The following is a 16,425-nucleotide window of genomic DNA, read 5'->3' on the forward strand; positions in this document are numbered from 1 at the left end:
AGCTTGAGAAGAGTCCCAGGTCTAGTCAGGGAGGCGCTAAGACGGAGACTACCCCGCGTGTCTTCCGGGCCTGTGCCCCACCTCTGTTGTGATCACCCACAGATGCCGTCTGCAGCTCAGAGTCAGCCCTGCTGACTGCTTGCCGGGGTCACCTGGGCAGCCTAGTCACCTGCCTCAGTTTCCCCACCTGCCCCATCTTCCTAGCAGGGATGAGACACATAGCCAGTTTGCCTTCCAGGGCTTCTGTGAAGATGAAGCCTGGCAAAGATGACCCGACTCTCTTCATGGTCCCACAACTCAACCAGACACTACCCAAGGGGTGTGGTCTCCTCAAGTCTCCCAGGTCTCCTGGGGATGCGCCAGGCAAGCCATCGGCCATCGAGACACACCCCGCCCTTGTTGGGCATTATTTCTCTCTTCGGGAGACACATGTAAGTCCATGACCGGCTGGCACCCTTTCACCTGCGATCTCCTATAGGTCAGGCCCTACAAGGAATACCCACAGACATACTGAGGCTGGACAAGGAAACTGTTCGTGGTGATGGCCCTCCATTATTTGAGTGGCAAAGGCTGTGAGCATCTGTACTGAGCTCCCTATAATTAGGGAGGCAGGGGTGACGAGCCAGGACCTCACCGCCTGTCCCCCTGCAAGCGTTGCTCGGAGTTCTCTGCAGGCCTGGGTGGGGGCAGGGAGGAAGGACCTGTGACGCTCTCCCCTTTTTCCTGGCATGCCATCTGCAGCCCTGGGCCACCTCTCACTGTGGGTGCGACCTCAGTGGGGGGTGCTCAGAATAAACCTGGGGGCGGATCAGTTTCCCACAGAGAGGTGTCTGAGAGCCCCGGGCGAGGAACAAAAATACCAGCGGGCCCTGCGCAGAGCTCCACTGAACAATGGCTGCCACTCGGCACTGCTTTAAAAAGAATGGCTAAAAGTGCCTCCTCCTCCTCCCCGCGTCTTCTTTAACTAATTTTTGAGGCTCCAGACAGTGGATGGTAAACTCACACCAGGCTGGTGGCAGAAGGCTCGAACAAAAGACCTGCTAGTCATGAATGCCTACCAGAAAACCAGAATTCACACGCTTGCCCTTCCCGAACACCCCGTGTGTGTGTGTGTGTGTGTGTGTGTGTGTGTGTGTGTGTGTGTGTGCGTGCGCGCGTGTGTGTGTGTTCTGGGGGGAGGGGTTCTGGCTTATCTGTGGATAGAGACACTAACTAGGTAAGCATGTGACTTTCCCAGGGCTACCCAGTCCATCAGACGCAGAACCAGGGGTGGAATCCAGGCCATGAATGGAGGGTATGGTCTCTGAGCAGTGGCCTTCCAAGTGTGAAAACAGGAAGCTGTGACATTAGCTTGGAAAATGCTTGTGAGGACTCAGGGACACTCTCTCTGGGCCTGGAGCTTACTAAGTTCCCAGTAAGTGGCATGCCTCGGACAGAGACATCTCTCAGTTGAGGTTGCAGATGAGGAGGTCAGGGCAGACCCTACACTTGGCAGGGGCCATCTCCAGCCAGGTAGAGACTCCGGGTAACAGGTAACTGCAGCACCACGTGACTTCTGCTGTACCAATGGGAGAAGCTCCAGAAGTTAGCCTGCTCAAGGGGCCAAACAAGGTGGCTCAGTGGGTAAAGATGTAATAAAAACAAACGGCTTTTGTTGCTGCTGTTTTCGAGGCAGGGTTTCTAAGAACGAGCTCTGAAGACCAGGCTAGTCTCAAATTTTAGTGATCCACCTGCCTCTGCCACTCGAGTGCTGGGATTAAAGGTGTGCACCATTGTGCCCAACTCAAGTCAATTTTTTAAAGAAAGTAAGCATGCTCAAGAGGGATACGGCAGGGCCAAGAGAGGAGCCAGAAGAGACCCTAAGCAGACTCACGCAGGCACCACGACTGGCCTGAGCTCAAGCTGGCATAAGAAGAGCAGCCTTGGTTGTGGTGCTGCCTTGGAGGGGCTTCAAGAAGGCGGAGACCAGTGGGGTTCAAGTAAGCCAGTGAGAAGAAGCCCTGATCTGTGGCATCTGCCAATTTCCGTGGTGTAAATTCTTTCTCCATAACCCTTTCCAAACAAGCAACTGTTTAACAACTGCTTGATAAATTCCCAACAATTTATCTTGTGAGAAAATTGGCTCTCACAGGACAAGAGACTCTGGTGTAGCAGGGTGGAGACACCAGAGCCAGGCGCCCAATAGCAGCTCCTCCCACAGCCCCTTCCCCAAACGTGTAAATGCAGCTGGGTCTCTGCATTCTGACAGTCTAGGGCCTCCGGGCAAAGGACAGTCCTCTCCTCTCTCCAGCTTCCCCTGCAGAGATCCCACCCAGCAGCCTCCCCAAAGATCTTTCTAATTAAGTCAGAAGAGCTGGCAAACCTGTAGTACCAACTGAGTGTTGGTGGCAGCCCCAGGGGCCATATTTAACTAAATTGAATGAAGCCTGTGCTTGGTGAGCTAATGAGCAGAGAAATGAAGAGTGTGGCCCCTCTGGGCACAGGGGAGGACTTTGCAGAATGACAGTGACACCATAGCCAAGGGGACTCAGAATCCAATTCCTGCTGGGGTGTCACTCTTGCCACAGTCGGTGGGTTCAAACCTGGCTGTTGGCTATCTGTGGGACTTCGGGGCAGTGGGCCTGGCATAGCCAGTTGGCAAGTGAGGGTGCTCCACCAGGCTGAGGAACAGGCCTAGGAAGCCACACCCTCCAAAAAGGACTAGTGGACAGGAGCCAGGAAGTGGGGTTACTCCAAATGGAGCCAGGATTTGACAAGCTGTTACCGCAGGCATGCCCTATGGACTGCAGGCTTCCGGGCAGCTTAGGGGGAAAAGAGGCAGACCGCCCCTGAGTTGATTCCCAATCCCATGAAATCCATGAGCCTCACTCATCAGCCATTCATTCTGCAGACACCCAAAAGTATCTGCCCCGAGTGTTGTCTCGGGAAAGGCCTGGAAGCCATCTGGAAGGGTTAGACTCTACTCTAGCAAGGGCCAGAGGCAGATGTGGGAGTGGGCTCAGTCTGGCCTGAGTGTGCCCCTCCACCCCTGCCCGACCTGAACCCGGCGCTCCACACTGGCCTGCTTCTCCCTCTCCCCAAACCCGGCCCAGGCCCTGTGCCCTCACTGGCCTGCTCATGGTGCTCGATGCCCATGCTGACAGTGTTGACCAGGATGGCCATCATGATGCCTCTGTTGAAGTACTTGCTGTCCACGATGCCCCGCAGCTTGGCTCGTGTCTCTCGCCACACGTCACCACACAGTCGAGCCGCCCCATCCTCCTGCTCCTCCTCCTTCTCCAAGCCCGAGGAGGCTCCATCCTCGCTGCTCTGGGGTCCATCCCCATCGGCTTCAGCTTCTGCAGAGCCACCAGAGCCCGAGCCTTCCTGGCCCGAATCCATGCTGCCCAGGCCTGAGGGCCTCCTGCCTGCCTCATGCTGGCAGCGCGGACAGCTGCTTGGGTCGGAGGCCAGGATAGCAGAAATGGGCTGCACCAAAGTGTGGGGTGTGGGGTCCAGGGAACTGTGTCGTGGGCACAGCTCTGAAAAACAAGCAGAGGGCAGCATTAGTGTCCAAACCAGGTCCCCAGGTCCCCAGCGCCCCGAGGGACACTGTCTGACACGAGCGGACCCCACCTGGTGGGCCTGGTGCTTCCTGGGGAAACATCTTATCTCCATCCAGGCTTTGTCCCTGTACAGAAGCAGGAATGGGGGCACCCACCTGACAAAGCTATGGATGACTGCCTTCATTAGGCATGTGGCAGGCTCATCCGTACCTGGCACCTCGGTCCATGCTAACTCCCGGTCACCTTTGACCTTGACCTTGGGTCAGTCACTCAACAGACACAGTTGTGCGGATCTGGGAACTGCAGGTCTGAGTGGAGGGTGGACTCCCCTCAGAGGAAGCTCTGGCAGCTTTGGCACCCCACTTTGCTCATCTGTGTGAAGTTCTCAGGGAAGAGGCATAGCCCCAGACAGAGGCAGGCTCTTGCTCTGGGGGTTCCCAGGACTTCCCTCCACACAAGAGTCAGGCTAGACAGGAGCAGGGGCAGGATCACAACAGATAGGGTCTGTGGTAGTTTGAATTCAATTGGCCCCCATAATCTCATAGGGAGTGCTACTATTAGGAGGTGTGACTTTGTGGGAGTGGGTTTGGCCTTGTTGGAGGACGTGTGTCACTGTGTGGGGGGGGTGGGCTTTCCTGTGCTCAGGATACACCTAGTGTCTCAGTCAACTTCCTGTTGCTGTCTGATCAAGATGTAGGCAGCATCATGTCTGCCTGCCTACCACCATGCTTCCCATCATGATGATAATGGACTAAAGTTCTGAACTGTAAGCCAGAATGTTTTTCTTACAAGAATTGCCAAGGTCATGCTGTCTCTTCACACCTTAACTTTCAACCCCTGTGCTAGCCTTGGATCTTCAAGTCAATCCGAAGAGGCATCAAGAGGCTTCTCTCTAGCTAGTTTGGTTTCTTCTTTTTATTTTTTTTCCTTTCATTTATTTATTTATTTGATTCATGGGTTTTTTTTTTCTCTGTGTAGTCCTGGTTGTCCTAGAACTCACCATACAGGCCAGGCTGGCCTCAACTTCAGAGATTCACCTGCCTCTGCCTCCCAAGAACTGAGATTAAAGACATGTGCCACTACACCTGGGTGGTTTCTTCTTTATACTTTCCCATATTATAGTAACACAAACATGCTTGAATAAGACAAAGGGAAAAAATCACTAAAGGGAAAGAAACGCAGGAACTCCTACACTTCTCCACACCAGCCTCCAAATACTACAAAGCAACCAGACACCTGAGCCATCCCACTCCAGCCTGGAGGATCAAAGGCAGGCTCAGCACCTCTACCAGACACAGAAGAAGGAGAAGGTGCAGAAGCCTGGGGGGACAACTGAAAACTGTAGAACCTCTCTCCATGGAGTTCCAGGGCAAGGGTGGCAGCAACAACAGGGAGCTCACCCCTAGGAAAGTACGAGCTAGCCTTGCCCAGACCCCAGCTCTCCTCTCCACTTGCAAGGCCAGCCCCCAGGCCGCCTGGAGCCACATCTAGGTGGCTAGTGTCTATGGACAGTGGGCAACTGTCTGTTCTCTACCAGCCTCTAACTGGCAGCATAAGGGACCTGGACTTCACCAGACAGGGCCTAGGCAGTATATGTTGTCACTCACAGGCACAAACTAGTAGATCCCTTTGAGCCCTGCTCTGGAGAAGGAGATGGGTATCACTGTGGTGTTCAAGTTCATATGGGGAACGGGACATGCCATGCTCCTCAGCTGCTCCAAGGAACAAACCCAGGGTCTGTCAACTTCTCAGCACCAGCAGGAGAAAGTGAACCAAACCTGGAATCCCCACTAGCCTGGGTGGCCACCACTTAGGGCTGGGTACATTTGCAGCTCGAGACACTCGGCAAGGCCCAGCACCTCTGACAATCCACTTGACCGCACTTTCACTGACACGCCACACCACTGAGGTGACTCCCTTCGACCTTGGGTTTCCCTTCTGAAAACTGGAGACACTTTTTAGTCTGCCCCCTTCTCTGGGCTATTTCTTGAAATAAACGAGCTAAGGAATATCTCTCATCTATCTCTCTATCTATCTATCTCTTTCTCTCTCTCTCTCCAACTCTCTCCTTGCAACAGGGTCACATGTAGCCCAGCCTGGTCTTGAACTCACTGTGTAGCTAAGGATGCCCTTGAACTTCTGATCTTCCTGTTCTATGTCCCGAGCACCAGGATTACCACCATGCCCCATGGGGCTTGAACCCAGAGTTTTCACCCGTGCCCAGCAAGCACACTAGCAACTGTACTACATTCCCAGCCTAGAGTATCCTTTCTAAGTTAAACACCAAACTTACAGTCTAGCGCCACCCGAGCATGAGGCCGGAGCAGAGCATGGGGATGAGGGTCCCCAGGTGCCATGACATGCACTGCCCGTGTGCCAGGGGCCTGCTGTCATTACTCATGTGCGCTGGTGAGCAGGGAGCAGCCATGGCAGACACAGTGGGGGATGGTGGGGGCGGTCACAAAGTGGGAGGCTAGTCTCTCAAGGCTGGGAACAATCACTGTGCACTTGACTATCGAGTGTAGGTTCAAGGGAGTGGTGCCCAGTTCGCCTGCAGAACTTGGAAGAATTTCTCCAGGGAGTGAGGGCCATCCCACACAGGCTGGACGGGGAATAGGGCAAGGGGCGAGCAGAGCAGATGAGTCCTGCATCGGTCACAAGGAAAACACCAGAGCCTGAAATGAATCCTTGGGATCCCACAACTGATGTGGACACTTTGTGCTCCAACCGGCACGATCCACTTGCAATATTGCCGCTCTGAGGCCCCCGGTCATGGCACACGAGCTGCAGAGAGAAGCCCACTTACTGCAGTGGCTGGATTCCTTGGAGTGGGGCCCAGGCTTAGCAGGGGCCGGTGTCCCCGGGCCCGTGGCCTGGCGCCGATTCTGCAGGGCCTGGTAGAGGCCCAAGGCACGGCGCTTGGCCTTGCGAAGGATGTGACAGACATATTGGAAGATCTCCTCGTAACAGTCACCAGGCTCGGCGTAACTGGCCACCGTGCTGGAGGACAGGTAGCGCTGGCGCTGCTCCAGCATCAGCCGGTGCTCCCGTTGCTTGGTCTCCGAGAATTGGGTTGCTATGACAACGAGGCACAGGTTGATCATGAAGAAGGAGCCCACCTGTGACCAACAGGAGGAAAGGACAGGGACAGGGACAGAGGGGACAGTGGGGCCAAGGAAGTAGAGAGAGAGGTAGAATCAGCAGGAGGGCACAGGAAAAGGGTACAGAGAGATGGAGAAAGAGTTAGCAAGAGCAGGAGGCAGACACAGAGGCCAGAGACAGCAGAAATGGGGAAGGAGGAGGGGACAGACCAGAGACATAGAAGAGGGGACAGAAGACAGAGCAGAGAAACAGCAAGACAGGGACACCCAGAGCACAGAGAGTCAAAGACAGAAAGGGCATGGGGAGGAAGGAGAATGGGAGAGGAGGGCAGAGGAGAGGAGGGGAGGGGGAGGGGGAAGAGAGGGGAAGACAGAGGGAGGGTGGAAAAGAGACGGAGAGCAGAATTGGGGGCACATGGGAAATACAGAGTTGGGAGTAGAAATAGACAGAGATTCGGGGAAAATGGAGGGGCCCAGAGAAACAGAAACACAGACACAGATAGGACAGGAAAAGATCACTGAGTCCTTGCAGGGGAAGGCACAGCCTAGGTGACCTCCCAGGTCAGACTGGGACTACATCCAGCCCAGGCCCCATCAGGACCAAGGCCTAGCCTCACTACCCGCCATGTAGAACAGAGATGCTGAAGCCAAGAGGAAAGCCACAGTCCTTCAGATCATAAAAGGTCCTGAGTCCTACTCGGCTTGGACTTTGACTGTGTGCTTGGATGGGGAGATGGAGCCAAGTATCCCCTCTATACCCCATTTGTTTCCATACCAGCCCTCATCCTCTCTGCTCCCTATCTGTAAAGCGGGGACTGCAGCAAGGGGCACAGGACTTTCCTGCCCGGAGGAGTGCTGAAGCCCCTCCCCAGCCAGCTCCCCCTGAATGTGAGGACTGAAGCCCCTCCCCAGCCAGCTCCCCCTGGATGTGAGGACTGGAGCCCCTCCCCAGCCCGCACCCCCTGGATGTGAGGACTGGAGCCCCTCCCCAGCCCGCACCCCCCTGGATGTGAGGACTGGAGCCCCTCCCCAGCCAGCACCCCCTGAATGTGAGGACTGGAGCCCCTCCCCAGCCAGCACCCCCTGAATGTGAGGACTGGAGCCCCTCCCCAGCCAGCACCCCCTGAATGTGAGGACTGAAGCCCCTCCCCAGCCAGCACCCCCTGGATGTGAGGACTGGAGCCCCTCCCCAGCCAGCTCCCCCTGAATGTGAGGACTGAAGCCCCTCCCCAGCCAGCACCCCCTGGATGTGAGGACTGGAGCCCCTCCCCAGCCCGCACCCCCTGAATGTGAGGACTGAAGCCCCTCCCCAGCCAGCACCCTCTGAATGTGAGGACTGAAGCCCCTCACCAGCCAGCACCCTCTGGCCTGAGACAGGGGCTCTTGGGACTCAAGTGACCCCAATAACATCAGGGCATATCTATTTACCACTTATTGGATACCAAGGGTATACAGACTCCCGGTTGTATCACAGCTAACCCTCACCATCATCTGGGAGCTAAGTGTTGTCACTGTCCCATCTCATGGAGTCCATGAGGAGCCTGCCTCAAGTAGCACTGTGAATAAATGGCTTCCTGTGGGAGAGGACAGAGCTGCCTGCCTTCCTCCAGGAAGCCACCCACATCCTTGCCATCCTCCAAGTGGCCCCTCCAACCTCTACAGGCTTCTCTCTATCATGATACCTGAGGTTCTGTATGTCTATGTCACCTGTCAACCCTTCCTTCCCAGACTGGGAGCTCCTTGGAGAAGGGCAAGGCCTAGGTCCCTGCTCTGTCCCCAGAACTCAGCTCATCTTTCCCGGATGTTCTGTTGAAAGTTAGCTGATGCATAGCCAGTGATGAAGAATGAAATCTGAGCCCTTCTTTCTTTCATCCAGAGTTTCTTTCACTCCAGAGTCCAAGGCCCCAGGCTCCCCAGGAAATCACTGAAGCTACATCACATCAGGCGTGACTCAGGCCAGCAGCCAGCCTGTCCCAACTCCTCAGTCAGAATGCTACTCAAGGGAGCCAGGCTTGCCTTTGTCCACCACCAGGAAGCTAGAGAACTCAGCCTTTATGCTTGGGGGGAGGGGTGGGGAACACAGCTCTCCCAGAGGCCTGACCTCCATGGGTTATGCTGAGGCAGAAGCCACAGGCAGGCAGGACAAGGTAGACACTGGAAAGCAGGGACAGGAAGTTTTGCCTCCATCCCCTGGCCACAGACAGAGCTGCAGGGAATCCAGAGTTTAAAGACTTTCCCAGGCCTCCACCAAGGCCAACCTCCTACCCTATATCTTGCCGAGGAACAAGCCCCATGTAGCCAGTCAAAGCATCTTGTCCGCCCCGGGAAAAATGGGGACCAGATGGAATCCCTGGGGAGCTCCATTCTGGAGCTATAACCCCATCTAAGGGGATGAGAGAACGCGTTCCTGGGGATGGGGCAGCGAGAGACAAGCAGAATCAACGGGAGGATGCTAATGTCCAGGGATGAGACGTGAAGGCAGAGGGTGTCATGGATGCTCCCAGCCACAGCCCTGATGAGCCCCTTCAATCACTGGCTGGTTGACTGCATTTAAAATATGCCCTCCCTGGGGATGGATTGCCCGCTCCTCTGGCTGCCTCCTGCCTTGCCAGGCTCCTCCAGCCCAGAGGGCTCCCTGGGGAAAGCCCATCCCACCCCTCCCTCCCCACCCAGGCCAAGTGCCACGGTCCGTGGCCCCGAACTTTCCCTGGTACTTACTATGATGAGCAGGATGAAGTAGATGAAGTTGTAGAAAGAATGTGCGTCCATCACATAGTACATGATCTCCACCCAGCCTTCCAGAGTGATCACCTGCGGCAGGCATGAGGACAGGGCCGAGTCTAAGACACTGGGCCCTCCTGTGCACCAGGACTCAAGACACACCCCCAGCAAGGGCTGGGGTAGGGGACAGCATGGGTAAGGAAACCAAGATTCAGAGATGCTGCTGTCACAACATCACACTGCCAGGCAGGAGGGGAGCAGGGACTCCTGTCCTCTCTTGCTTAAAGGGCCGCCACCGGGGGCGGGGGCACAAGCTGGAGAGAGCCTTGGACTTGAGCTCACTAACTTCTTCAGTGCACGGATGACAGACCCCAGCAGAGCTGAGGTGTGGGTCAGCTGGCCATTCCCTTCCTTGTCCCCCACAATGCCCTCCAGAGACTAGGAGCCACCCGGGGAAAGACAGGCTAAGCACTGGGGCCTCCCTATCTCAGCCTCACCCTTGATTGTGGCAAAGCGGAGAGCAGCCTCCACCCTCTGGGCTGACCAACCCAGAAACCCAAAGCACAGTGCTTGGGCACGAGTTCAGCTGCCTCCAAACTGAATCTCTGATGTGGTCCTTCCTGGGGTGGAGTGGGAACCCCCTGCCCTCCTCCGCCCTTCCTTCCCTCCTTCCCCTGAGGACAGCCCCTCACTGCACAGGGACTGCCCCCCCCCCGCTCACAGCACTGGCGTGCGGTCAGGACCCGAGGGAAGGAGTCTGCTAGCACAGTTTGTCCAATATGAAGAATCCACTCGGTATGAAGAAGAGAAAACTGAGGCACAGACAGGCCAACAAGAAAGATCCCACGTGTCCTGCAGCCCTGGTTTCCCAAACGAACCCTGCTTAATCCCCTCAAGAACACAGAGATGGAGTTGGTTCAGGAGCCGCAATGTTCTGCACACGGTCATCACGGGTGTACACGGTCATCAAGGGTGCATTGGTCACAGGATGAAAGCACTTTCCACACAAGCCAGTCAGGCTCCGCCAAGCCCGGCCCCAGGTGCCACCCGTACAGAAACGACCTTCCTTACCGCAGTGAGCCCTTGCTTTGGCTCAGCCCAGCCCTTCCAATGGAGCCGTGACCTGCCTCTGCCCTCTGTGAACAGAACCCCCTGCTCTGACTCAGCCCACACGGGCATCTATAAGGAGCAGAGGCTCTGAGGGAGCCCGAGCGCATTGATTTGCTTTGGTCACCACAGACTCCTTGGGCAACAGGCGTGTTTTCTTCCTTCGAACCTTGGTTTCCCACCTGCAAAGTGAGCGGGGTGAGGCCGCATCTCAAGCAGCGGGCGACAAACTCCGGCTCAAGACTTTGCCTGCTGAGTGAGGTTTGCCAGCCCTGCCACCCGCTGCTGGCTGCTGACCAGCCCTGGGCCTGAATGCTCTCACCTGGAAGATCACAATCCAGGCATAGCCGATGTTGTCGAAGTTGATGGCGCCCTTGTGAGGGTTGGCATTGCCTGTGCGGCAGACATTGTAGTAGCGGTTCCAGTTGACGCAGAGGCCGCTGGCGTTGAGGTCTTGGCGCCCCGCCCCAAAGTCATACACATCATCTTTGGACAGGCAGCATTCTCGGCCCTGCTCCTTCAGCGGGGGGATCTCATGGCAGCCCATGATGCCATTGTCCCCCGACAGGGAGCAGATAAAGGGCATCTCGTCATCCTCCTCTGGCTGGTAATAAGGGGGCAGAGCCACATCCCCTTGTCTGCCATAGAAAAGAGCAGTCAAAGAACAGCAAGGGAGGACCACGGCCAAGGGGTGCCAGGCAAAAAAAAAAAAAAAAAGGCCATGCTGTAGCCAGATTAGTGCAAGGCCCCATCACTGCCTCCGGACCCAGGAATGTGTAGTCCCTTCCTGAGACACTTTCCCACTCCTGTTACCATCCTTATTCATGTTCTCCCCTTTGAGGAACCTCCCCTGGAGGAGCCTGTGCTCCACAGAGCTAAGCCAGGGCTCCCTGAGCTACACTGTGGCCTGGCACAGTCATCACCCAGCTACCTGGCTGGCCCAGGCCACACTGTTTGAACAGGACAGAGCTCAGCTAGCAGCCACTGGATTTTTCTGGACAGCCTGTGAGGGAGTGTGTGGCCCTGGACTGGTCTCTTCTTTCCTTAGACATGAATTATCTCATCTATGACATTTGATCCATTGTGATTTTATCTAGGGAGCCCAGATAGATGGTTCAAGGAAAATCATCCAGGCAGGATTTAAAAGTAAAAAGATAAGTGAAAACTAGCCTTGCAGGAGAGGACTCTAGGACTAGTCATGTGCCTAGTGAGGTATTTTACAGAAAAGGGGCCTTAATGGGGACCATAGCATAGAGACAGACCTGTGTCTTAAGGCAAACACAGAAGCCAGCACTCGGGAGGCAGAGGTAGGAGGATTGTGAGTTTGGGGGCTAGCCTAGGATAAGTGTTGAGTTCATGGTCAGCCTGAACTGAATAACAAGATGCCTTTCCTTCTTTTATTTGTGTTGTTGGTTGACTGGTTGTTTGAGACAGGTCTCATGTAGTTCAGGCTATCCTTGAGCTTTCTATACAGCTAACAATGACCTCAAATCCAGATCCTATGATTTCTATCTCCTGAGTGCTGGGATCACAGGTGCATGCCAGCATGCCTGTCTGGAAATGCTGTGTCAAAAAAATTAATTTAATTCAATTAAATACCAAAAAATAAGGAAAAAAAGTAAGCAACTTTAGGATGGTGATGGCACATGACTTTAATCTCGGGAGGCAGAGGCAGGAAGATCTATATAAATTTAAGACCAAGCTTGTTGGTCTACATAGCAAGTTCCAGGACAGCCGAGAATACACAGAGTGACCCTGTCTCATAAACAAAAGCAAAAACAAAAGCCAACAAACAAAAAACAGCAAACGGAAACAGCACCAACATTGCCCCCTCTCCTACGAATGGCCACTCAAGGCTTTGTACGGAAGTGTGTGAAGCCTGAGTGTGAGCAGGCACTGACACTGTTTGTGGGAGTATGAACTGGACCACCCTGTAGAAGACGATTCATCGACACCCTTTAACAATCCAAAGGTCACAACCAGCCCAGAGGCTCACGACCACCTGCTTCCACTAAGACATCACCTTGATCCAATGCAGAAAGGCCAGGCCGTGCCACACAGGGTTCTGGGAAGACTGAATACACATTAAATAAATCAGCCCTGACGTCACTACACCCATCATGGACCACATGCAAAATTCTTTGTGATAGAATAGGCCAGACTGAAAGATGAAGCCGGAAATCTTTTGAGAATGTTTTTCTGACCTCAGGCTTTCAGATTAGTTCAATATATTAGAAAGCTGAACAGGATCGGGGGCCAGGTTTTTGCTGCTCAAAAGCACCATTAGCAGAGTTAAACAGCCACTCCTTGGGGCTCTTACCTATGAGAGTGTTCAGTGAGTGAGCGAGCACATTGCTATTGCTTATCCAATTGTCAATCTGGGTCATTTCTGGATATGGGGCCCTTATGACTCAGAACTACTCTTGTCCACATGCTTGAGTGGGCACAGGTCACCCTTCTTTTCTCTTGGTGTGTGTGCGTGCATGTGTGAGTGTAGGGGGGATGGAATTTGGTTTTTTAACCAATGCTGACTTCCTAAAGTCTTTCTGCCAGAACACCCTGAGCACAGGGATGGCAGGTGTGAGCCACCATTCCTGGCTAAGGCTCACTGGCTGTCATTTTCTTTTCTCTTTGCTGTGCTAAAGGCTGAACCCGGGAGCCTCATGCATGCCAAGAGAATGCTTTGCCAGTGGAGACACACCATTGGCCCCAGCCCGCAAGCCTGTCTTCCGAGCAAAGCCCGGGATACCCCTGGCAAGCCAAGGGTGGGTTTAGCATTGGGTCTATCCGGCCTTCCACAATGAATCCTGAAGTTCCACTGAGACCTCCCTGAACACAGCTGAACATACATTGCTTGTTCTATGTCTGTGGCAATAATGGTCATTCTAATTTAAACCATTCTGGTGGGGTGCCATAGTACCTCACTGCCATTTCAATTACAACTCCCTTAAGACCTGGAAGAAGGGCCTCTTCAAATACGAATCCACCACTCCTGTAGCCCCTCGAGAGGTCTCTGGTAAGGTCTTTTGGACCATTTTTAATTAGAGCATCTTTGGCTTTCCTATCGGTGTACAATCATTCTTTATATGTTCTGATTTGAGTTCTCTGATGGATGCATGAATTGCAAAGCTTTTGTTTCAGTCTGGTCTTTTTTGGATTTAATCACTCCTGCAAACCTACAGACATCTTAAAGTCACAATTCTTAGAGGTTTCCAGTTAACTGTGGACATCAGCCCAGATGGGAGGTGCCGTCCCTGGCTCCACAAATGACGGACAGAAGAGATCTGGGACTCAAGGGTCAGTGCAGTCGGTGAGGGGCGATGAGCTCTCCCCATCTGGTAGCTGATGACCACTTGTCACTGCTGCAGACCCTTCTGCCAACCCTGTGGTTCTTCTGCCAGTCCCACTCCATGAACATAGAAACCCCAGGGCAGCTGTGTGGAGGCCAGCCTGCACCTAGACACCAGTTCAGATGACCAACCAGTAACATGGACAGCCCAGCCCATTCCCACACTTGCTACCCAGAACCCTCCCTCCACTGTAGTGTGGCTGAGCCCCTCTCCTGGGGATCTCAGGGCTCTGCTGCTGCCAGCCTTGGTTGGCCAAGTGCTTGCCTTGCATTGCATAAGGACCTGAGTTCAGCTCCTCAGCACCTACATCAAAACTGGTCATGGTGACATGTGCCTATAACCCCGTACTAGGAGACGGGACGTGAGGGCTCCTGGAGGCCAGCCAGTCCGGCCAAACCTATCAGTTCTAGTTTCAGCGAGAGACCCTCTCTCAAAAATAAATAAATAAATAAATAAATAAATAAATAAATAAAGAGGAGTATAATCAAGGAATACCCCCAAACGTTGGCCTCTGGCCTCTACACACATGCACACATATGCACTGGCACATATACACACTCACACAAACCAACAAATACAGGTAGCATGCTTCCCCACAGGATGTTGGAAGGTAACTGAAGTGGCCCTGCTGTGCACAATGCTCAGCGTGTGCTAAGCACCCTGGGAATACCAGCTGTCTTTCTCCAGGACCAGATTCAGGCCTGCCCTGCCACTCAGTGCTCAATTATTATGGGCTGCCATCCATCAGCCGTAGCACCAGTCTCACACACACACCCATGATTCCAGGTGCCATTCTAGAACCTTCCCAATAAATGAATGAACACACACACACACACACACACACACACACACACACCAGGAACTTCCCAGGCTGGGGGAGCACCCATGGTGTCACACAATGGTTCACTCCTGCTCCGAGTTTCCTGGCATCAGACACTGTCCTAACGGTCCACGTGTTCTAATTTGGGGCATTCCCAAAACAACCCTGTTATAGGGAAACTGAGGTATGAAGTTGCTGAAGCCACATGGCTAGCAGGTGGCAGAAGCAGAAATTGACCCTGAAGTCCAGACTGCATTGCCACAGCCTTCACCTGCACAGCAGTGGTGGGAGGCTCTGTCACAAATTAACTCCTGCCTCAGCCCATGACTCAGGAGGCACCCATCATTCCTGACCTTTCAGGTCCAGGTCAAAGTTGCATCCTTAGATATCCCAAAAGTCCCCTCTTCTCATTGGACGTTGGTGGTGCATGCCTTTAATCACAGCACTGGAGAGGCAGAGGCAAGCGGATCTCTGGGAGTTCAAGGCCAGCCTGGTCTACAGATTGGGTTCCAGGACAGCCTCCAAAACAATACAGAGAAACCCTGTCTCAAAAAAAAGTCCTCTCTTCTCAGCCCAACACCCTAGGTCCCAGCACACAGTTAGTTCCCTGATCCTTCTAGGCTCAACACCAAGGAAAAAGCATGGCCTGACCCTGGAAATGGCAGGCAAACGTTTGTTATGATGCCCATACTCTGAGACTCCTACAAACCTGGCTCTGAGTAGATCTTTTCCCTCTCTGGGCCTCAGGCCCTGTCTGCGTAACAATGGCTTGGACTGAGGTCCCCGGACGGTCCAGTGCCCACCTGTGTGTTCCGTCTAGAAAGGGTCCTGCCCTCCCAGCCTGCATGGCTCATGAGCGGCTGGCTAGGGGCTGGAGGAGTGATTTGAAGACTCCAGGTAACAAGCTGATAGGAAAACAAGATAAGAAAACCATTGGGTACCTGTTGCTCTTGTCTAAGGCCAGGCCTGGCTCACCGGATTCTGAACTGGGGTCTGAGTCCCAGGAAAGACGCACCTCTTTGCAAGCCTTCCTTACCAGCTGCTCTGCAGCCTGCTCTGAGCCAGGTCTTCTGAGTTAAAGTCTGACCTGAACTCTCTCTATGGGGTCTACAGACCCGGAATAACCTTGGACTTGCTCTCTGCCAGACCTGGAATTCATCAGCCTGAAGTACGGTCATCCTCTATCCCCTGAGGCCCATAAGGCCACCTGCCCCGAGCATGGGCCTCAGAGCTTAGGAGTCACCTTGCCAGCTAGGTCTTGTCCCTGGCTCCTCTCACATTTGGAATTCCTCTTCCAGGTGGGCCAGCTACACACTGGCCTTCGGTAACACTGAGGCCCAGGCATGTCCCCCATCTCCTCTCCTCACAGCCAAGGCAGGACGGGAGCCACCTCTCAGGGTCTGGACAGGACAAGGGAACAGCCAACCTCCAACCAGCACATAGACTCCTCCTGCTGCACAGCCAGGGACAACCAGCCTTCTTCCCAACCTGCCTCTGCCATAGTGTCATTCACTCATTCACTCTCCCATTCATTCATTCATCTGTTCATTCATGAGCTCATTCATGCTATCATCTTAATTAGTCCCTCATTCGTTCATTCTCTCATTCATTCATAGTGAAAAATTAGAACCCTGTTCCAGGTCTTGAGAAAAGAGTGAGGACCAAATATTCCTAGTTGTAGGGGAGAACTCACATCCTAGGGTCCCCCCAAGACCAAGTATGCAACTGCTCCAGGGACCCCCCCCAAATACTTGTGCTGATAAATGGGATCACTACGGGGG

General features: G+C 54.0%; 1 protein-coding gene across 3 annotated transcripts in view; it reads right to left on the reverse strand.

The window, feature by feature from the left end:
- The window catches only part of Cacna1i (calcium voltage-gated channel subunit alpha1 I), a 110,873-nt gene that overhangs the window by 35,719 nt on the left and 58,729 nt on the right, over nucleotides 1-16,425 (reverse strand). For all 3 annotated transcript variants that reach the window (XM_040754106.1, XM_005067001.4, XM_040754107.1), the window contains exons 7-10: nucleotides 10,797-11,112; nucleotides 9,365-9,457; nucleotides 6,352-6,664; nucleotides 3,112-3,521 (exon numbers count right to left, since the gene is read on the reverse strand). In XM_040754106.1, the coding sequence (XP_040610040.1) occupies nucleotides 3,112-3,521; nucleotides 6,352-6,664; nucleotides 9,365-9,457; nucleotides 10,797-11,112 (1,132 nt within the window). The remainder of the gene's footprint in view (nucleotides 1-3,111; nucleotides 3,522-6,351; nucleotides 6,665-9,364; nucleotides 9,458-10,796; nucleotides 11,113-16,425) is intronic.

This window comes from Mesocricetus auratus, unplaced genomic scaffold (assembly GCF_017639785.1).
Source record: "Mesocricetus auratus isolate SY011 unplaced genomic scaffold, BCM_Maur_2.0 Super-Scaffold_100010, whole genome shotgun sequence".
Lineage (NCBI taxonomy): Eukaryota > Metazoa > Chordata > Mammalia > Rodentia > Cricetidae > Mesocricetus > Mesocricetus auratus.